At 45.6% G+C, this 21,049-nt stretch overlaps 7 protein-coding genes across 7 annotated transcripts; 4 read left to right on the top strand and 3 right to left on the bottom strand.

Moving 5' to 3' along the window:
* Positions 1 to 1,105: 1,105 nt before the first annotated feature.
* Positions 1,106 to 2,898, bottom strand: BDCG_03391 (uncharacterized protein). The gene is made up of 3 exons (XM_045418991.1): positions 2,604 to 2,898; positions 2,341 to 2,489; positions 1,106 to 2,218 (listed from the first exon to the last, which is right to left on the bottom strand). Exons 1-3 carry the CDS (start codon positions 2,652 to 2,654, stop codon positions 1,822 to 1,824), a joined length of 597 nt encoding a protein of 198 aa, XP_045275438.1. The 5' UTR covers positions 2,655 to 2,898; the 3' UTR covers positions 1,106 to 1,821.
* Positions 2,899 to 3,991: 1,093 nt separating this feature from the next.
* On the top strand, positions 3,992 to 5,948 carry BDCG_03390 (uncharacterized protein). The gene is made up of 2 exons (XM_045418990.1): positions 3,992 to 5,485; positions 5,582 to 5,948. The coding sequence occupies exons 1-2, from the start codon at positions 5,384 to 5,386 to the stop codon at positions 5,801 to 5,803; spliced, it is 324 nt and encodes a 107-aa protein (XP_045275437.1). The 5' UTR covers positions 3,992 to 5,383; the 3' UTR covers positions 5,804 to 5,948.
* Positions 5,949 to 6,224: 276 nt separating this feature from the next.
* On the top strand, positions 6,225 to 8,331 carry BDCG_03389 (uncharacterized protein). The gene is made up of 3 exons (XM_045418989.1): positions 6,225 to 6,379; positions 6,504 to 7,086; positions 7,246 to 8,331. Exons 1-3 carry the CDS (start codon positions 6,354 to 6,356, stop codon positions 7,606 to 7,608), a joined length of 972 nt encoding a protein of 323 aa, XP_045275436.1. The 5' UTR covers positions 6,225 to 6,353; the 3' UTR covers positions 7,609 to 8,331.
* Positions 8,332 to 9,693: 1,362 nt separating this feature from the next.
* BDCG_03388 (uncharacterized protein) lies at positions 9,694 to 12,423 on the bottom strand. Its single transcript, XM_045418988.1, has 4 exons — positions 11,901 to 12,423; positions 11,264 to 11,797; positions 10,302 to 11,191; positions 9,694 to 10,228 (listed from the first exon to the last, which is right to left on the bottom strand). Exons 1-3 carry the CDS (start codon positions 11,911 to 11,913, stop codon positions 10,935 to 10,937), a joined length of 804 nt encoding a protein of 267 aa, XP_045275435.1. The 5' UTR covers positions 11,914 to 12,423; the 3' UTR covers positions 9,694 to 10,228; positions 10,302 to 10,934.
* A 565-nt stretch (positions 12,424 to 12,988) lies between these two features.
* Positions 12,989 to 14,838, bottom strand: BDCG_03387 (allergenic cerato-platanin Asp F13). Its single transcript, XM_045418987.1, has one exon. It carries the CDS (start codon positions 13,744 to 13,746, stop codon positions 13,309 to 13,311), a length of 438 nt encoding a protein of 145 aa, XP_045275434.1. The 5' UTR covers positions 13,747 to 14,838; the 3' UTR covers positions 12,989 to 13,308.
* A 381-nt stretch (positions 14,839 to 15,219) lies between these two features.
* On the top strand, positions 15,220 to 16,968 carry BDCG_03386 (MFS multidrug transporter; the record flags this gene model as incomplete). Its single annotated transcript, XM_045418986.1, has 2 exons — positions 15,220 to 15,427; positions 15,530 to 16,968. The coding sequence occupies 2 exons, from the start codon at positions 15,220 to 15,222 to the stop codon at positions 16,966 to 16,968; spliced, it is 1,647 nt and encodes a 548-aa protein (XP_045275433.1).
* Positions 16,969 to 18,389: 1,421 nt separating this feature from the next.
* BDCG_03385 (uncharacterized protein) lies at positions 18,390 to 20,378 on the top strand (the record flags this gene model as incomplete). Its single annotated transcript, XM_045418985.1, has 1 exon — positions 18,390 to 20,378. The coding sequence occupies one exon, from the start codon at positions 18,390 to 18,392 to the stop codon at positions 20,376 to 20,378; it is 1,989 nt and encodes a 662-aa protein (XP_045275432.1).
* Positions 20,379 to 21,049: the final 671 nt, after the last annotated feature.

The raw sequence follows: 21,049 nt of genomic DNA, 5'->3' as shown, positions 1-21,049 counted from the left end.
CCCTGCGAAACCTGAAATATCCGGTTATCTTCATATTAGGTGACCAGACTCTTCCATGCTGCCACAGCAACCAAAAACTGTGTCCGACATGAAATCCAACCTCAGCACCAACAAAAACGGACAGTCTGGATATGGCGAAAGCAGACAAATAATTATTTCACAGCATCATTCATACAGACCTCCCGTCGAAACCCAATTCTAGATAACCTCCACAGATCCCAAACCAACCAACCACTCACAAATTTCCCCTTCTGCGTAAGTGCCTTCTGCGTAAGTGCAAGATTTGAGGTCAACCCCCCTTCACTTGACCATCTAGGCCCCTTTGATACAAAACAAACAAAGGAGGCCCATATACCCCACGCGAAAAAAACGAAATGAAAACTTCAAAGCATAAACTAGTGCCCCTGATAGTCCCCGTTGCTAGAAATATACTAATGTCCAAACCCCACCACACCACCCCCCTTCGAAGTATTCAATCAACTATTGGACCAACTGTGCAGCAGGCACTTTATGCAACCACCATCAAACCGCGGCGGAAGCACGGTATATGTGCCATTCCCCAGCAGCCCTAAGAGCGAGGTTTGCAGCGCCTGATGTGCCAGGTTCGTCAGATGATGCAGAATTACCAGGCTTAACAAACGTAATTAATTCATTAAATATTTCATCTAGCTACTTTAATCTGTCATCCTACACATAACATGACAAGGTGTTGTGATATCCAGAGTCAGAACAAAATATTGAATGGAGCATGACTTGTCTGATATATCGCCCCATATTTTATTCTGCTTTTAAAATATTTGAACTCGTAAATATACAATAGAATGCAACAATGTAAGGAGATTAAGGAAATGAGAAGATATATGATTAAGATATGAGATCGGGAGACAGCCCACAGAGATTTTGAACAGAAAAGAAAATATAAGAAGGGAAAGAAGAGATAAAGGATATAAATATAGCCGAACCAAACACTGCCACTCCTGTCTTTTTCTCAGTATACTTAGCCTTGGCTCCTTTTTGTCTAGCCCTATTCTTTTAGACTGGAGTTCAATCAACAACAAGCCACAATAAAGGGAAAAAAATATTTAATAGAGGGAAAAATGAAAAAAAAAAAAAAAAAAAAAAAAAAAAAAAAAAAAAAAAAAAGGGAGGGGGGGGGTTCTTCCCCATCCCTTTTAATGAAGTACTACCACTCACAAGCGGTGGATTTTGTGTAAATAGGATGCAAAGAAAGGAAGCTGATGTGGTTGTATAAGGATATTTGGTTGTCACATGGAGTACAATGCGAACGGATATATGTGCGTGACTGAAATGTTGACAGCTTAATAAGACAAAACGAATGGGAATATCACCCGGAAAAAGAATTTAAAAAAGGAAATGGGGATAAAATGAAGGCTTTGGCCAGCCAAGAAGATGCGGTGCAATTCAAATAGCCTTTGGGACACGGAATGTGTAGTAGGCAGGGGAAAAAATGTGACGCTCGCGTTCTAGAGGGGAAGACAAGAATAAGCTTCGAGCGGATATCGGTTTCAGGTCCAGTTAGGAGTTATGTCGGAACATTTGTATATCAACCATAGAGGGATTTTCTTCTTGAAAGAACATAAAATTGGTTCCCAGGATATTCGAGCAGAGCGTGCTGTCGTTAGTGACGGAGATCCGGCAATCGAGTCCGAGCACGCTTTCATGGACCGAGTAAGGGGAGGTTCTGAGCGGGCTTTTGCTTGATGGGTGATGATGTTTCAATCGATGAATATAGTATCCGCCTGTTAGCTCCATCCAGCTCCTTGTTTGTCCGTACATGGATTTCGCCTTTCAGCTGGCTGTTCAATCGATAACCAAAACCGCAAATATATCCTTGGATTCGTCTTTTCCGTTCTCAGTATTTATACCAAGCCTGGTCTTTTTACCCCTCCTCGCCGTCATAACAACTTCTCCCCATTGTTTCGGTACATTTGAGAGGTTGACGTCATTTGTTGGTGGTAGTGGCGCATAGCGCAGTTTCCCAAATTCTCCCGGAGCTGGTGACGCAGCTCGTCTAATGCTATCTGCTTGGCTTTCAGTTTTCTGCTCTTGTGCTGGAGATTGAGGCTCTTCCGTTGTTGATGATGTTGCGGTCTGGTGGCTCGCTGCTCGCGATGAAGATGCGGTGGTCGTATGTATCGACGAAGGCGCAGGTCTGGGCGGGTGGGGGCTTTGCAAGGCCCAGATATCAATCACGGAACTAGTGGGTAATGGTAATGATGATTAGCTGAAGAGTTCATGTGCTGGTATGGTGGCATTGATTTGCGTTGCCAAAGAGGGCGAAATTATATATATCTGAGTTACTTAAGGGCGCAAACTTACTCCGATGTGCGTTGGCATATTGCCTCTAGGGCTTCTCGTTCGCGTTTCAAGGATTCTGGGTCGGGTCCCTGGCGATGGGCAGATCCAACAGCGCCGTACCCATAGCCTGAGTGGTACAGGTCATCGTCAAGCAACCGTGATGATTCAGACTACAAAACATGTCAGTAAAATTAAATGGAGGGTGAACTCGACACAGGAGGCTTCTTCGCTGCCAGCCATCACAAGGCAAAAACGAGACAAAAAAAGGAGAAAGGACTGCTTACGTCGTGGCTGTCCCGGCCACCCCGACTCAGGCAAGACGCGCAAATGCCCATGTATTGCGATCTAGTTTGCGACTCAACAACGTGGATGTGTATTTGATACTCGACCTCGCAATCGAGCAATCGAGGGGTAGATAGACGTGAGAATTGGTAGGTTATATGGTAATAATAGGGGTGCTAGGCAGGCGAGAAGCCTGAACGTAAAGTCATCGAGCCGTCAGAATGTGCGGCATCTGCATATGGCGGCGGGAGTAGAAGACCCGGATAGTTGTGATGAGGTTGTACTGTAAGATGCGAAAGTTGAAGGCTGGAAATTGATGAATTGGCAGCGACACAAACCAGCATGCTGCCAAGCCTGCCAAGCCAGTCTTGTGGCCAATCACCAGCCTGGATTCCAGCCTCGAACCTTCTTTGCCTTCATGGGCTGCTTCCAGAGCTTTGTTTGATCTGGTATTGGTATTCTACCTCCCGAGCACAGAGCGTATTACTACGCCTCAGTCTGGTACGAACTCCATGGATTAACGCTGTGAGCAGTCTACTCGTTCTTTTTGTACACAGTCACAGATTTCAGTCAAAAATACACTTATTCAGCAAAAATACCCTTGTTTTGATCATTACAAGCAAAAATACAGATGATATTTTTGAAAATGAATGAGTAATCAAGATTTGACTTTTCTAGTGTTTTTAGTGTCAATCAGAGGTGAAAAGTGGAGCCGTCTAACTAAATGAGGTAAAGAATATCTGCTTCAAAAAGAATTGTCCATTTGTCTGTCAAGATTCTGACCAAAATAGGAGCATCTATAACTACCCACTCCGTACAAAAAGAGTACGAACGCACCGAACAGGCTCTAAGGGGACAATAATGGCTTGCCCGTAGAGTCTATACATACCAGGTTGAGTCTACGAATAGGTTCTACGGTAAAGAGTCAGTTATCATTCATTACTGTGAGATGAAAATTAACTAACAATTGACATATTCACCACGAAATTGATTTCACCACACCACTACCTAGATCGATTTGAGAAAATACATTTGGTATTCATTGGTCTTAGGCGTACTCTCTCATGAGTGTAGAGACAGAAAGTGATCCAGGTTGTGGTGTGATCAATTTCGTGGTGAAATACGTTAGATAAAGGCAGAGAGACTTTGAATCCAGACACCTCTAGCAGATATACACTGTCAATTTTGAGGATAAATGGGTACTATTATTATTATTATCTTCTTATAACTACCACAGTACGGAGTAAAGCCCTGGACAGTGTCTGATTTTTATATTTAAGCTGCACGGGAGATCTGAGCCCAGCCCCACAAAACATGCTCTTAGGGCAGCGATATGAGCGGCAGAGATTTTTAATATATTTATAACTATACGACCGAGAGTTTCCTGTGACAAATGCGGGGACAGACCGTTCGAACAACAACTCTCAACCTACTACTACAGATCATGCCGTGTCAGTGCTTAATTCGACTTGACCAGGCGTTCCATTTAATTTGCTTTTCTCCACACGTTTACTCGCGCGGTCGTTTTTATTTCCCGTTCGTGCGACGCTACCCTGCCGCAATACGATAAAACAGGCCTAGATAAAATGAGCAAATGAATCAGTGTGCCGGACGGACTGGTTGTTCTCGCTTCAAACAGTTCTTTTTCTTTTCTTTTCTTTCTTGCTTTCTTTCTTTCTTTCTTTCTTTCTTTTTTTTTTCTTTTTTCCGTTCCAACATATATATTCTCTGGCCATATTACCCGTTCAATCAGTGATTCAATCCATTAACGGACCCCACGTCCATGCAGCTGAAGCTCATAAACATTTGGCATGCCATTTGGGTCTGCTCTCGCCCATTTCTTAGCTCGTATCAAGCCCCACGTTGACTTTTCTTTTGACATCGAGTGACCGGGTTTCCTATGGACCTTGCGCTTTGCAACCTCAACCCCGGCCTGCTACGATCAATGGAAATCAAAGCGGCCTGAAGCCCTTGCCTTGATCTGGTGTCAAGGTCCGTGAATCCCTACGCTGTAGTCAACCCCAGGTCCTTGGGTTGATAATTCTGCACGTCAAGCCTACCTAGCCGCTCATGGTTCCCAGCCGGCCCCTGTCAATCAGTGGCTTTGCTGAAGATGGCCTCTTGCTGAGATTCGTCCTTTTCATCTTCTCCTGATCCGTTAGCGCATCCTTGATGTCGCCCTCTCATATAAGTGTGAGTGTGACCGTGGGATTGTCTCACATATATACCTTGGTAAACCAACCTGTGCATCCTGCGAAGATGCTCCAAGCCTGCCCACTGTGTTCAACCCCCGCGGAAGAAAGTATTAGCCGATAACGTCCTCAAGCTCAAATCCAATCAATCCCCTGGGTGTTTTATCTACTCAATTTATTCCGGTATCCCCATGGTGTGGCGTCCTATCCATGTATTTGTTTATGTACCCCTCTTGACAGGCTCTCGTTGCCTTCAACCAAGAGCCTGAAAGTGATAATATAAGAAGCATTGCCACTCTCGTACGAGATTTCATGACTCTGATCTTTCCTAAATTATCAAGTCTATCCACGCATATCTCCGCCCTTATAAAAAAAAGAAAAATCCTACCATATCTTTTTGACAGACGAGGTTTTGGCAATGAAGTTTCTCGGCATCCTCACGTCGCTCTCCATCCTTGGAGCACCGGCTCTAGCAGCTTTGAATGGCCCGTGTAGCGGTACCAGCGATACGCGAGGCTACTACGGAATCTGCGTTTCGACATCCACCTGCAGGTCTTATGGCGGGACATACGTGAGCAACCGCTGCCCTAATGACCCGGCCGACGTCAAATGCTGCACAGTTGCCCGTTGTGAAGACCGCACGAGCTACTGCGGATGGACTAGTCGCCATTGCAGTGGAAGGTTTAGATCTGGTGCGTTTGATTACATCTTTTTTCTCCCCTTCTCCACCCTATTTTCATACGGAGAAAACTCCCCTTGGTACAAGGCTTCCTGACACCTCCTTGCAGGCTTCTGTCCCGGAGGCAACAATTACAAATGCTGCGACCACTGAAAGGCCCTTACTGCGCACGGTTGCGGAGAACAACCTCCTAAGTGTTGCTTGGCTCCTATATGTAACTTCAAATGGAGGATATATCAAAATTTCTGGTCTTTCGCACTCCTTTGTTCCACCCTTCGGCTTCCTCTCAAGTATTGCTTGCGAAGGGTATTTGGCAGTGGTTGTTATTTAAAACATGTTCCATATTCTTCTGTCATTATGTTTAGCAAAATCTAAATGTGGCTATTCAAGAGTCAGAAACTGTCCTTGTCGGCATTAGAGTAGTTCGGTAAATACTAGCAAATTTCAGTTAGGAAGCGTTGTATTGAAGCCTCTCCACACGCACTACTATACTGCTAAAGTAGGCACTTGACATTTTAGTCTCATATATTCTAGGAGTTTGTAGTATGCGACAATGTTACATTAATAGGATGAATTGAATTATAAACAGGTAAATAAAAAAAAAAAAAAATGTCATAGAACAGCGAATCTTGATAATTAGAATGGACGACAGTGCATCTTGATTATAAAAGTTACCATGTCATTGTAGGAAGGGGGTGGAACGAAGCCTTGGCGCGCCTAAACCTTCACTTTCCGCCTCAAAGCTCCCAGTGGGTTAGTTGACCATCCCATCCACTTACTCGTCCATCGAGCATGTTTTTCTAATACCTACTTCTAGAAAGGAAGCATAGTAATTTTTCTACTCTGCATATCGTAGCAATCACTTTATACAAGCACACACAATGTTTGAGTTTCCCGGCGCAAAACGGTATGTCACTCTCAGGCTTTACCCGCCTGTCGGCGATCAAACAGTTGACGCCCTACAACAATCTCCGGCCGCAAATAAAAATACCTGTTATTGCTAACTCTCTCTCTCTCTCTCTCTTTTATAGCGTCCGTCGTGAAGATCTACGGTCCCGTCGCTCCTCCCGTTCGCCATCCCCTCCAGATAGCACCGCAGCCACATACGCCGCAAACGCCCTACGAAACATATTCTCGTCGGTAGAAACATATACTCCCCCTACCCCAAAAGCAACACACCCCGAGCCAGACTTGGAACATATCCAGGATGAAGAGGAGGAGCAGGAGTTCGAGTTCAGACTATTTCACGTCCCACCAGCGCGTGCCGGAAAGTGTGTATCGGAACCCACCCGAGGGGTGAAATCTAGGGATGAAAGCGAAGGTGACCATAACAATGGACCACAGCAAATTGATGTGAAAGATGCTGGGATTCAGAAATTCAGGATCAAATTGCGATCACCTACGCCTACCGCTAATGATGGGGTGGGTGGATTTGTCGTCCCGTTTCGGGGTTGGGAGTATTATTTCTCGGACCCTGAGTGGGCTAAGCGGAAAATGGCGGGGGATAGAATAGAGGCCCGGACTGTCGATTTGGATACACGGCAGAAGCAAATATTTGTTGATGCTGCAGTTAGTGGGGAAACAATACTTGAAGGGGCAAAGAAGTGCGCATGGGTAAGTGCCGAACTCTTGACTCTCCACCTCCTCCTTTGGGAGACTTTACGTAGGGAAAAAAACAAAAGGAAAGAAACATAGAAAGCGGATATATAAGGAAATAAAATAACCTTTAAGAAGCTTGTAGATGTTGCTAGCTAATAATACTTCGAAAACTAGCCTGGCTGCCATCTTCCATGGCGAGTCATCCATCTCCAAACAACACCATCCAAAACTAAATCGAAAGTTCCGTCAGACTCTTCACAGACAAAAGGTGTCACGCTTTTAAACCCATTAACCACGAAAGCGCCCAAATCCCGAAAAAAACCCGGCAAGAAGCGACGTATCGTACTGCGCCGTCGTCTTGCTGCCACTCGAACTGCGGAAGCGGCTGAAAGAGAAAAGCGAATGAGGAGAAACCGAGAGAAGAAGATTAAAAAGAGGTTGAAGGAAAAGGAAAAGAAAGCTACCCTCCGTGATGGTAGAGGTGAGCAAGAGGGAAGTGCAGGTCGTGAGATGATGAATAATGATAGAGACGATTAACCGGACAGAACTCAACCGAACGCATGCTGGTGAACCTCTGGCAGGCTGGATAGGCGCGCACAAATGAACGCATATGACCAAAGAAAAGACGGCGTCTGTGACATTGGGAAGGGCAATTCGCCGCGAACGGGAAGCCGGGAGGGAGGTGCTGGAGTTCTGTTTCCCTGAGGTGCATGGAGCAACATATGCCACCGTGTACCCATAATACCTTTGATCTATGCTCGGGAAAATAGTTTCGGCCTACTCGCTTCTCACAGCGTCAAAAATAAGTACATGTACATAAATAAAAAATAGTGATAAGAGTAGATTAGATGTACGTAAGAAAATGGAGAGATAAACGTGAGGATGAAAGAGAAAGAAGGGAAGCAAGAAAAGAGGAGGGCAAGATGAAATAAACCAGAACCAGAGACACCTGCTTGATGTTGGCGGCTTGCTTCCATATTGTAGAAATTTAAATATGGAATATAGGACAGCTTAAGAACATTTCTCCACGCCACTCATGTCACGGAAGCTTCCGATGTCAAAGCGGTAAATTGCGAGAAGTGGGGCATGAGGTAAGAGGCGCGAAAAGGGAAATCTCGTAACATAGTTTCAAAACGCTGTTTTGGACGCTAATGTGGAGGACTTTGATAGAACTACCAGCAATATTTTTAATATACAAGCTGCGACCTCCTCGTCCCATGTCACCAATCGCGGAACTTGCCGCCGCTTGGTAGTCGTCGATAAGGTTTTTTCACGTGGGAGGTGGCCAGCCCTCCCTAATAATACACATACGCTATACGGAGTTATCTCAGCGGGCTCAGACCCTCTGGCTCGGTTTGAACGGGTTGCAGCATTATTATTAACTAGTTAATCCGGCATGACACTAACCTACTTTTGATACAAGTCATGTGCTCAGAGCAATCCTCGCCAGAGGGTCTGAGAAGAAATGGTTCCATCTTCAATGAAGATTCCTGAGATTTACAAGGATTTTTCAGATTCTTCAACTTTGACTTTCTATTACTATATATTCATATATCTTTGAGATTTGAAAATCACCTTAGCTTATAGCTAAAGAGAAGAAGAATAGAAATATTTCTTTAATATTTCAAAAAAATCTATATTTAAGATAGATGTATACTCTTGAAAATGATCATATTTTTTGATCTCAGAATTTCTAAGAGCTTTTTTTTATATGAGGAATTGGATCAAAATTCCTGTGTTCAAAAACACACTGGTCAACTTTGAGGTGATACTTCTATCCTAAGAACTTGAGATATGAATATAAAAATCAGATACATCGCGAGAACATTGTTATTCTAAGGTTCCAAGGTGATACAGAAATGATGAATCTATGAAGTTGAGTTGGAATTCTCTTCCATACTCAGGGTACTGAGCAAATCCTTCCCATGTTGCTAACAATCAGGAACTGTTTCTTCTCAGACACTTCGCAAGATATCATCACTCACATGACCTGATTTTACTATTTGGGTTAGCTTATTGCTTATTTGAGGTTAGCTCATGACATAATCATCAATCCAGTGTTAAAACAGCAATGAATATCTGGAGAAGCGTCTGAGCTTGCTGAGATAAATACGGAGTAACTACGGAGTACACAGTATGGACTAAATACAATATCTACTACATTCTATTGTTACTCTTCCTCTCAACATCCAGTTTCTTAGTGTAGAGACTTAGAGATGATTAGAATTAGAATTAGAAAAGGCTAGAAAGCGTTAGATTCCTGAGAAATATAAAAAACCAATATTATGAGGAGATAGAGGTGATTGTGCTGGATATGTCTAGTGTAAGTACTTTTAATGGGGGTAACTGCCATGGGTTGGGTCCAAGTTGGAATTGGGTTGGAACCGCGCCGAGCTGTTTTTTTGGCATGAGTTAGTACCACGACCAACTGTATGTATACCCGGAGGAGGACCCACAAGCCGCTCAAACACAATCTTTGGTAATAGTTACAGCGTTTTTTCATGGAGCTGGGTGGAACGCCTAAAATATCTTGCAGAGATTATCTAAAAGATGTATAAAGACATTTCTCACATTTAGCACTTCTCTATTCCGGGAAACAGGCTGATTTACTTGTGGTGTCTAATCGATCTTCATACAGTTTCATTACTACTTAAGTAGATCAGGTATTTGGATATCAATTTCCACCTTAAAATAACTCCGTTTCTCATTCACAAAGAAAGTGACCTATGTACATGTACATGTACAAGTAGATATCTCTCTCCACTGAATCAACACTAGACTTAACCCTGACAAGCATCTGATACGATACGAGAAGAGACAAGGAAACCTTGAAATATTGGAAGGGGCAGTTGGCAGACAGCACGTGATTTATATCCACAAACACCACTTATTAGCGTACATACCGCTAAGTAAACAGCAGGGAAACAGATAGGAGAAAAGGGGGAAACTAGTTCGAATATCGCCTTGGGATAATCCTGGGGAGCTACAGGAGTCTATGACCGTATGGATGAGTTGAATGAAAGAAGACCGCGGAATAAACCAGATCTTGCATACATCGCACAAGAACATCACTACAAGGCAACTCAGGATCAAGGCTAGCATTTCATTTCCTACTGAGCAAGGCTAGAATCTCATGGCCATCATTTCCCAATCCTGTCTATAGCGGGTGTTAGCGATGCACCTCAATGTAAAAGTGTCTATCATTACACTTCACTCGGAAGGTTACTTACAAAAGTATAAAAGTATCTTTCACACAACATCAAATGTAAGTATTTATTAATTAATCCCCACCAGGCTCAAAATCACTCTTGCATAGCACGTTGGGGAGAAATTGCTGCCCAAATTCCGAGGCACATTGGGAGTAACCGAAGAGTATGCAAGACAAAAACAGCTGTGTATACAAGACAAAAACAGCTGTGTGATATAATTATTTTTGCAAAGTGGCACTGGTGTAACAGGAAAAGAAAATAAGAAAACAAAAAAAGAAAGAAAAATATAGAAAAAAAACGGGTATTATGCAAGCCAGTCGGACGTGGACAAACAAAAAGTACACAGTACACAGAGGCCGAGAGTGCACTACGGGGAATCGTGCTCAGTTGACACAATAAAGAAAAGGAAAATATAGCGCATAATACAAGCGGCAACCAACATAAATCAGTAGGAGTACTGAAATATCCAACGATACAACAAGATATTAATCCACCAATATCCAACCCAGATTTGATATTTTAGTTCATGTCATGTATAAAGGCAAAACAACATTCCATGGTTGCGTTTGTTGCAGCATAATGAGCATAGAAGATGAGTGTGGAAAAATCGTCATGATGTTACTAAGGGTTATTCAGGGGAGAGGAAAAAATTGCTCACGAAGCAGGAGCAGGTGCTGGAGCAGCAGCCGTCTTGGCATCTGGAGTCGGTTCGGCTTCCGTTTTCGCTGCTTCTGTGACTTCAGCCGGCTTAATCTCAGCAGACTGGGTTTCAGCGGGTTTCGATTCAGGGGCGGGGGTTGGTTCTGGCGCTGGGTCCGCTGTCTTTGAGACTTCAGCAGTAGCAGCAGTGGGAGTAGCAGCGGTAGCCTCGGGGACCGTTGCAGGAATGGCCGCAGGAGTAGGAGCAACATCTAAACCACAATTAACTATGATTAGCTTTCTGTAATGGTTGCAGAATAATAAATATATGCTGGTGAGCGTACCGTCAGCAGCTGGAGCTGGAGTTGGAGTAGCATCTGTAGCTGCTGGAACTGTTTCCTTCGGTGGCTCAGGGGTAGGGGTGGCGGCCGCAGGGGCATCAACTGCTGCAGACGTGGATTCGCTTGTAGGAGCAGGGTCAGCAGCTGCAGGCGGCTCAGTTATTGCGGGGGGAACCGTTGCGGCAGCGGCTGGGGCAGTTTCTGGGGAGGCATCTGGTGCTGCACCGGGAGTTGGGGCTGGGGGAGCTGTTGCATCAGTGGCTGGAGTAGACGTCGGTGCTGTTTCTGGTGCTGCGCCGGGCGCAGGAGCTGGGGGAGAAGTCGCATCTGCTGTAGTTGTTTCTGGGGCTGCTGGGTGGGCGGCCGGAGTAGTCTCCGATGGTGTAGCCTTCATTGGCTTTGCATCTGGTGCGGGTGCTGTGGTGGTGGCTTCCGGAGTGTCTGCTGAAGGAGCAGCTTGGGCAGTTGACATTCGATTCTTGCGACCCCTGAAGAACTTTTTGAACCCTCTCTTCAGCTGGTCCAGCGCATCTGGAGCTATTTGAGTGTCAGGCTGTAAAATTAAGTTCATACACAAGGCAGAGCAGATATCTAGAACCCCCAAACAGAAACACAGGCTGTAAATGGTAGTACGACTTACGAACACCAGGCATTATGAAGAGGGTTCAGGAGAGAAGGTCGGGAAGAGTAAGGAAGGAGAGATCAGGAGGGGTGACAATATTAAGAATATGGATCTCGCAAGCCAAACGCAATATTCCACCACCGCTAAACTATAGACCTATTGAGTAGCAGAATGATCGGGAGGAGTAGTGATAGCCGGCAGACGAAGTGCGAAAAGGACAGAATGCGGTGAGGTTGAGGATGGCGCTCGCGCACGAGTCCTAAACCCACGTGATCCGACCGCTAACCAGGAACCGCTAACTATAATTACGATTCCATCACCATATTTCCCTTATTAGACGCGCCTGCCCCCATCCATGCATTGCAACCATGTTCCTCTGATCTGCCTGCTTGTTAGCTGACACTGCCATGCGAATGGGCCCACCAACTTGGTTATTGTCGTCTATGGCTCTGGGGTATTGACTGGACATGCGGACATGCCATGGCCTGCTTCAATAATAATAATCACACGACTCGCGCATATATTTATAAGTGTGCAACACCGGTGATTATCGTTACGTGAACAGCATGAAATGCTTCATGGTTTGAAAAGGCCGCAAAATCGGAACCCAAGCCCACGGCCTCATCGCTTGGGGAGCCAAATTCCCACGGTGAGCAATCGCCCCTGACACTAGCACACTTTCTTAGCGACAACCTACCAGGGTCTTGAAACAGCCTACTGAGCGCTTCCATGGCTCAGGAGAATGCAATGTTGATTTTCTACTCTGAGTACCCATCCGTGGTCACGCAGAATCAGCTTTGCCACACACAACTTGAGGGACTCTCAGCATGTTAGAACTCTCATTTGACAAGGGAGCTTTCTGGGAAGGCCTCCGCGTGCCCACTACTTTTCTAAGGCATAGGTTGTCTCCAATCATGGGGCATAAAGCGGATCCACTAGTGGAATTCCTATCATTGCTTGCAGCTCGCTGGGGTCTAAAATATATCCATCTCCCTATGAACTCAGTGGGAGTTGAATCTGCACGCATACTACCAGGAACTTCATTCTTGTCTAGTGTGCGTGTACGCTTAGTGGTGCAGTACATTTGCAAATCGAAGATATGTTTGTCCTAGTAGACCCTGGATCCTCCAGGCTGAGCTGATCCCGCAGCAAACTCCCATCATTTTCATCAAGAACGCGATTCATACTTAACGGATGGCTTAGTACCCATGCCATATCAGGAATGGAGCCATTGGTGGGTGGTCAAGGAAATCCTTTATGAACTTGCCATTAAATATAGAGGGAGGTAGTTACTCCTGCTAAATACATGATTGAAAAACGGCATTATCATTCAAGCGTCAACTAACCACGATGACAGACCCTCCACTTCAGGCTTTGCTTCACCCCCCTAGCTCTGTGCGGTCTCCGACATTCCTACTCACTTTCCTCACATCCCACAATCCCCTGGTGCAGCCTCTGTAACAGACATATCAACCCTTCCCAACTCTGCTGCTCGTCCTCCTGTCAACTCGTCCATGGCTTCCTTCGCTAAATTGAACCCACTCCCAGCATGATCAATTGCAATCACAGGGATCTCCACACCGGTCTCCTCAAACGTCAATTTGTAACATTTTCCGCAGCTGGGACTATTCCAACCCCCAACAGAGAACGCAGCGCCGACTCTGGGGAAGATGGGAAGATCACCCGCGACGCTAAAGCCTTTAGTTACAAGGCCATTGGATCCGTCCGAGCAAGCCGTCGTTAACAAATCCATGTTTGCATTATCATAGACTTCGTCGTATGCGACGGTCATCACTCGCTGAGAGAGTGTCAACTTAGAGAGAGAGAGGAGGAGGGCGGCGGTAGAGAGAATGGACGATTTCATGGTTGCCGTTGACTGTATATTTGGTTTTGATTTCCGACGGAAATTTGACAGCTCAGTGATCGCGTGCGGTGGTTAAAAAGGTTATTTGCCGGGTGGTTTAATGTGATCACACAGGATTTTAATCAGGAGCGGCTGGGTGATATTTTTAAAATCTAGAAATTATCAAGCATCGGGAAGAAAACAAGTATAATGGAAGGCTACAGAATAGCGACCAGTATGATTTTCTTTGAAGAATGATCAATTCAAGAAATCCTCATGAGAGGCGGTTGTTGATGATATATATATATAGTAGTTTTATGGTCTGATTTATCTTTCAATATTCTATTTGAGACATTTTATCCTGCCCCTCACGGATGTTAAAAAGAATTACAATCCCCGCCAATCTAACTTGAAGCAGCTGCTGATGTAAAGCCGGAGTTGCAGTCCGTGATAGCCCGGCGTGTTTGTTGTTTCTCTTTACGTAGATGATCCATACCTGGACATCCACCCAGCAACAGAAGAAGCTGTTCTAGGACTATGTAGGTGGGCGGGGTTTGACTAGCTAAATACGAAGCGGAAGCAATCAACCAACCAACTTACCCCCCACCAGCCAGTCCAGGGGTTAGGAACATCACCAATCCCTCAATGAACTAGTAGAGTTATTTATATCTCTGTGTGAAAAGCTGGAAAAGTTGGTGGACTCATGTATAAAATTGATAAGATAGCCTGTGGTTTTGAACAAGTTTTCATTCCATCCTGGTCTAGTATATTTGTACTGTAGACCCTTCAAAACTTCAAGCACCAAACAAATCGCTGTGCAGTCAGGCTGCATACCTATCCATGTAATAAGTACTGCAACTTAACTATCTTAGTATCTACCAAGCTAAGTAGTATTTAGATAGCTATACCTGGCTACGTCTACTGCATAAGATATCAAAGCTTCTTACCTTCAGGATTGATTCATGCAAGATTGTAAAACATGCAGGACAAGTTCTACCTTTAGATACAGCAAACTGTTGGGGACGTCAGTTGTCACTAAAGAGACAAGTATGCTAGGACAACAAAGGCATCTTAGACGGGTGTAGTGGGGTTCTTATATGGGACATGCAGAAGGCTTTTGTGGAGGATATAATTTACAGTTTGGAGTGAGGCTGAAATAACGTTTGGGAAATTCCTGCTACCCCAAATAAAGCCATGATGATGTCATAGTTGGGGGATCGGGATCGGCTTCGGGAAGTCATGTGAACTTGACTTCCGAAGGGTTGAACCAATCTTCTTGCTCACTCTTGATTTATTTTTTATTAGCATTATTTTTTTACTAGAGGCCAAGCTGTTAGCACTGCAGATCCGAGATCTTCGGAATGCTGAGAAACTAAACCAATTAGTTTCTTTCCAGCCCCGCGCTTTGGAACAGCCTCGTCAGCTCCTTTGTTTCCCTGAACAGTTGCCAAACAAAACAACGATCAAGCGCCAAATCCCTGGCCCGGGAGAGCCATGTCTGCTGATGCTTCACTCGCTCATTCGGAGAGGACTCCTTTGCTGAGGAACGAGGCGGCAATCGAGAATGGTAGCGGCGATGCTGGCACTCAAGACTCAAACCGCCCTGATGACTCGGACGTCCCATTGGCAGATGAACTTACAACGAAACAGTTGCTCATGGTATTATCCAGCGTCTGGGTTGGGTCGTTCTTCGCTGCACTAGGTATGCTATCGAACACCCGCCTTTGTAACTTGGAGTCTCCTCTTCTCCAGAAGCCAAAATCCAGTAGCACCCCTTTTTGCTAACCACACCCGAGATCCGTAGATGGCACCATCGTCGGCACAATTGCCGCCCCTATATCTTCATCGTTCAATTCGCTCTCCCTTCTGTCGTGGCTCGCAACCGCCTATCTCGCAGCGAACGCAGCATGCCAGCCGCTTAGCGGAAAATTAACCGACATATTCTCCCGGCGCACGGGACTAATAGTCTCGAACATACTCTTTGGCGTCGGGAACCTCATCTGCGGCCTTGCAAAGGATGAATGGGTGATGATATTTGGGCGCACAGTGGCTGGAATGGGCGGCGGCGGTATCACGGCTATCTCCACCTTTATCAGCTCCGACCTTGTACCGCTGCGGAAACGGGGAGTGTGGCAGGGTATTGGGAATCTCTGCTATGGTCTAGGGAGTGCCTTGGGAGGTGTTTTTGGAGGCTGGATGAACGATAACTGGGGTTGGCGCTGGGCATTTCTTATCCAGGTACCCTGTATAGCGCTCGCCACAATCCTGGCTGTGTGGAACGTCAACATTCCCGTGAAAGTGTCGGATAAATCACGGCTAAAGCGAATTGATTTTCTCGGTGCAGGGACGCTCGTTACCGCCCTTGTTCTGCTACTTGTGGCATTGAACTGTGGAGGCAACCAAGTCCCCTGGAATCATCCATTGATTTGGACTACACTCCCGTTATCTGGGGTGTTTCTCGTTTTGTTTATCTACGTGGAAGAGAAGGTTGCTACTGAGCCGGTTATACCTGTTCGGCTCCTTCTAGACCCCACGGTTCTTTCAGCCTGTCTAACCAATTGGTTCTCCACCATGGCAGTCTTTGCTGTCCTGTTTTATGCACCCTTTTACTTCCAGGTCCAAGGATATTCTGCCACGATGGCCGGACTAAGGTTGGCTCCACAGGCTGTAGGCACAGCTATGGGATCCCTGGGTTCGGGGATTCTAATGCGTGTCACTGGTCGTTATCTCTACTTCAACTATGCTGCCACTGGCCTTATTGTTCTATCTTCCGCTTTGATGACCACCTACACCCTCACAACACCTCCATGGCAACCCTTTGTTCACATCTTCATCTTTGGTCTAGGTTATGGCAGCATGCTTACGGTGACGCTGGTTGCGCTGATCGCTGCCGTTGAACACAAGCACCAGGCGGTGGTCACATCGGCCTCGTATGCTTTCCGGAGTACGGGGAGCTCGATAGGTGTCACTACTGCCTCTGCCGTTTTTCAGAACTTGCTCAGATCTGGCCTGTGGTCAAGGTTCGGTGACCGGGAAGACGCAGCGAAGATAATTAAGAAGGTCCGCGACAGTCTTGATGCGATCGATAAAATACCAGCAGACTGGCGTCCCGGTGTGCTGGATGCATATATGGATGCCCTAAAGGGTGTGTTTGGGGCAATGCTGGGACTAGCAGTGCTGGGTGTTCTGGCTTGCGTTTTCATGAAGGAGCACAAACTACATATGAACCTTGCGAGGAAATAAGATGTTAGACGAGCACCTCGAGTGAGATACACTCTGATTTTCTTGTCATTTTCTTGTAATTTTGAGCATGCGCATTTTTCGGAATTTTACATGCTACACCTTAAAGAGGAGAGAATATAATTTATCATATAGTTTCGATTTTTTTTCAATACGCACACAATAATATGTTCAGAACCAAGGCGAATACACTCACAACCTTTTCTATATGGTGGATACTGTATGCTCTATTGCTGCAGCCCTTGAATCAACTATGCGATTCGGGAACTTTCCGTGCCGAACTCTAACTTTGCTTCGATTTCTGACGTCAATTTCATTATCCACGCTTTCTCATGGAAACGAGCGGATCCCAGTGCCTAGCTCACGTATCGAACCGAAGGTAATAATAATAAATAGAAATAAAATAGCAAGAAATATGCAGGACGCTAGTTCAAGATAAACTTCTTGTGGTATTACTATTAGCTAGGAAAGATGGCTGGTTAAAGTGGTGGCAATAGTGGGCGGTGGCCTCCCTTTAGCGCCAGCAGTCGGACCACAATCCATATATATCTATCTCTCTCAAGTCTCGACACAGCTCCTCGTCCTAACTCCCTTGCCATCCCCATCTCCGTATACCTACACCGACGAAGGCTTTGTCGCATTCGACCGGACAATCCATTTTGGAACGTTTATCAGTTGCTAGATTCAACTGTGCACTTGCCGCCCACCCTCTTCATCCTGCAAGATCCGATTTAGATCCCTCCGTTTTAAGCCTATCCTGGCCTTTGAAGACTTGCCTAGAAAGCATCCCAGGTGGGTGGTGGGGGAAACAGAAATATATTTGTCGCTAAGCTGGTATGTTTCCGATCTGCGTTTCCTTCATTTTTATCAACTGTGGTTCAATCTGCTAAACTACATCAAGGTAGGGTAACTTCTACAACCGGACGCTGGCTCCTCCAATACTAGACAGCTAGCTGGCGAACATATAGATAGCCTAGCTCCTTTTGAAACGCAACTTTTCGCTGTTTTATCCGAATTCTTTATCGTTGAAAGCCGAAATTACGGACCACGCGAATCAACTAATCGGATGCTTTGGCGTCCATAGAAGCACCAAATTTGAATTTTGGAACGCAGTGGAAAGAGAAGAAAGGATAGGAGGAAACACAGGATAAAATCCATTATCGTTATTGTGCTTGCCCCTTTCTTGCAGTACGGGGACGACTGTGGCCCATCGAGAAGTGATTGCCGCGGGAATTGCCGTTTGTCTTCGTTAACAGCCCACACAAGCAATGAACTATTGACCTATGGAACCAAAAACTGAAAAGAATTCTGATTACTATTATTACGAAGATATAGCAAGCTAGGGTACGCTAAAAGGGGTTGAGGATTAGAAGAGTGCACAAAAGCTATTACCAGACCGTCTCACAGGCTTGTAAACCCATCACATGGCCGTCGATTTTACGCCGCCACATACCCTCTCTCCTCAAGGCTCTAAGGCCCAAGTGCCTCGCGATAAGGTGACAGCAATTCCGGGCGTGGCACTTGTCAACAGAGGCACTGGCACGGAAATTAGGAGCCATTCACATGTGTATGGAAACAAAAAGGGGACTGTGGTGGGCGAGCATGGGGTGGAATTAGACAGAAACAACTGGTTGTCTGCCTCGAACCTCTCCTGTAACAAGAATCCACGGCAGAATGTCTTAATTTCGACGAATGCTTCGTTTGCAGAAATTGCAATCCCTTTCCTTAAGAAAATCTCGGATGTTGAAATTCGGGTGATATCAGAAGACGTCCTGGACTTTGCCCAGGGTACATGCTATTTAAATACACCAATCTCCGCACAACCTGGTTCGAAGTTGAGTTCACTTCCTTGGCTGGATTCAACAGCAACTGAGCTGATCGAGTGGGCTGATGTGCTAATTGTCAACCCTATTGATGCGGGAACTCTCGGGGCAATGGTTGCAGGCCTCACCACAAGCCTCACATTGACAGTTCTGCGTGGTTGGGATATTACAAAAACGGTGCTACTGGTGCCCAGAATGACCACATCAGAGTGGCAATCCCCGATAACTAAACGGCAGCTTAGTGACCTGGCTACTTTTTGGCCATGGGTAAAAGTACTTCCACCAACTTTATCAAAATTTGAAATTCCTATTGGACTCGTGGAGATTCCCTGGGATGGCTGGACTGCATTTAGGCGCGAAATTGGAAAATGCCTTGCACCCTCGTTTCTTTCCAGCACCATGCAGGAGGACGATAAGTTAGCCAACGATGTTGCCAGCGGGATAGTATCAACACCCCTGGCTATATCAAATAATCTACACGAAAAGAGAGAGCAGGTAACGAATAACGAGACGTATCAGAATGGAATCAACAAAGTTCTCACCAGCGCCATCCGCAAGGAGAAACCCATTCTTCCCCCGGAATTATTGACGATGATTTTCGAGATGCTTGATGATTGGGAAACAGCAATGTCAGTTGGAGTATATGCTAAAATTCCTGTTCCCGAAAAATGGAGACCGTGTATCCCTAGCCCCGGGTCACCTGCTACATTCGAGTATATTGTGCTTCGAGGTTCGATAAAAGAGATTGAACAGCAGCTGTCTGCCATTCCACCCCGCAAACCGCTGTCCAGAATTGTCACCGACCTAATCCTTAAATTTTCTCGCACGGATATCCTCGACACTATCTGCAAATCACGAATGGATCTCTACTTAGCGACGCCTCAGCTCAGAAATCTACCTTTATCGGCATCGTCCAGGTTTGGTAGCACATCCATCCTTACTTGGTGGCAAAATTGCTCTACCCTACCTGCGCTCCCGATAAAAGACTACCTCCCTGAAGCTATCGATGCAGCATCACGTGCAGGCTTCGTTAATGTGCTCGAATGGTGGCGCCAATCCGGCCGCCCATTTCGCTACACCGAGAGGTCCCTTGAGTCAGCTTCCGCGGAAGGTCAGATCGCGATCCTCGATTGGTGGAAAAACGTTTCTAAGAGTGCACCACCTAGCGACCCTATCCCGCTAAAAGTCGGAAAATCCGTACTCCTCGCCGCACAATCTGGACGCACTGATTCACTTGCTTGGTGGGACAAATCTGATATCCCGTTTAGCCATGCTGAATCTGTTACCCGTATCGCCAGCAACCATGGCCACGTTCCTGTGCTGGACTTTTGGCACCGGCGGAAACGAGAGAAGCTCATTTTCGATAATCAAGTTCTTGTTGGCGCGACGAAGAATGGTCATGTCGAAGTGCTTGAGTGGTGGAAACGGAGTGGTTTGCCCGTTGAGTTCAAAACGTGCGATATTGAAGAGGCGCTGGAGGACGCAGTTTCCGGGGCCGAGCAACGTGTACGACGGTGGTGGGCGCGGAATGGGTTGAATTTAGGGGTTGGGACGAACGAGTGGATGATGGTTAAGACGTTAAATTCCTGATGTTGGGTGAATATATTTCTTATTTGGATATTTATCCCCTCTAATCCCATTTATATTTTACTTTTGTAATATATTTCTTGGACCATATTTCGGACTTTCAGTCTCTAGTGAAGGAAGAACATATATCTCCCCGTACAACGACAGCTTTCTCAGGTTCTTCAGCTGTGTTTTATTGGTTTTTTCTTCTTCTTCTTCTTTCTCTTTTTTTTGGGAACTTCTTTCAGATTCTGTTGTCATGGCCTGTCACACATATTCCTCTCTACCTTCCCCAATTTTTGGAGTTGAAAACTGATGACTTTTAGGTTAGCCGCTTTGTGCTTTTTGATGGCGACATACTTGCGCTCTCATCCAGTCATTTTTTAAGTCCAGCTGGAGAAGTATGTGCGCATTTGCTTTTGGTAACTATCCCCACATCTGTATATAATTTGCTATTGGCTAAAGCTAATAACGATGTTGAATATCATTACCGGCATTGCCTAATATCTGGACTTAAACTACATCTTTTCTTAGCGAGCCTAGTTCTCACCTACCATTATGTCACTCCTTTAAAGGGGTGCATGAACTACGCTGTGCTTTTCCTTGCAGCGGCTATATGGGCAGACTATCTGCAAGGTTTTCACCTTTGCTATTGTTTATAATGATGACCTTATATTGTATCATCAAAACTCGCC

Source organism: Blastomyces dermatitidis, assembly GCF_000003525.1.
Source record: "Blastomyces dermatitidis ER-3 genomic scaffold supercont1.3, whole genome shotgun sequence".
Classification (NCBI taxonomy): Eukaryota; Fungi; Ascomycota; class Eurotiomycetes; order Onygenales; family Ajellomycetaceae; genus Blastomyces; species Blastomyces dermatitidis.
Note: the sequence above shows the minus strand (reverse complement) of the source record. Positions and strands in the feature narration are given on the sequence as shown.

Excerpts from the sequence above, each read along its gene's own strand:
- BDCG_03391 (XM_045418991.1), bottom strand. The coding sequence starts at position 2,654 with ATGGGCATTTGCGCGTCTTGCCTGAGTCGGGGTGGCCGGGACAGCCAC. Across the intron at positions 2,490-2,603 it reads GTGGCCGGGACAGCCACGAC|TCTGAATCATCACGGTTGCT; the intron begins GTAAGCAGTCCT and ends CATGTTTTGTAG. Across the intron at positions 2,219-2,340 it reads ATATGCCAACGCACATCGGA|TTCCGTGATTGATATCTGGG; the intron begins GTAAGTTTGCGC and ends ATTACCCACTAG.
- BDCG_03390 (XM_045418990.1), top strand. The coding sequence starts at position 5,384 with ATGACCCGGCCGACGTCAAATGCTGCACAGTTGCCCGTTGTGAAGACC. Across the intron at positions 5,486-5,581 it reads CAGTGGAAGGTTTAGATCTG|GCTTCTGTCCCGGAGGCAAC; the intron begins GTGCGTTTGATT and ends ACCTCCTTGCAG.
- BDCG_03389 (XM_045418989.1), top strand. The coding sequence starts at position 6,354 with ATGTTTGAGTTTCCCGGCGCAAAACG. Across the intron at positions 6,380-6,503 it reads GAGTTTCCCGGCGCAAAACG|CGTCCGTCGTGAAGATCTAC; the intron begins GTATGTCACTCT and ends TCTCTTTTATAG. Across the intron at positions 7,087-7,245 it reads GGGCAAAGAAGTGCGCATGG|CCTGGCTGCCATCTTCCATG; the intron begins GTAAGTGCCGAA and ends TTCGAAAACTAG.
- BDCG_03388 (XM_045418988.1), bottom strand. Across the intron at positions 11,192-11,263 it reads TCCAGCTCCAGCTGCTGACG|ATGTTGCTCCTACTCCTGCG; the intron begins GTACGCTCACCA and ends ATTGTGGTTTAG.
- BDCG_03387 (XM_045418987.1), bottom strand. The coding sequence starts at position 13,746 with ATGAAATCGTCCATTCTCTCTACCGCCGCCCTCCTCCTCTCTCTCTCT.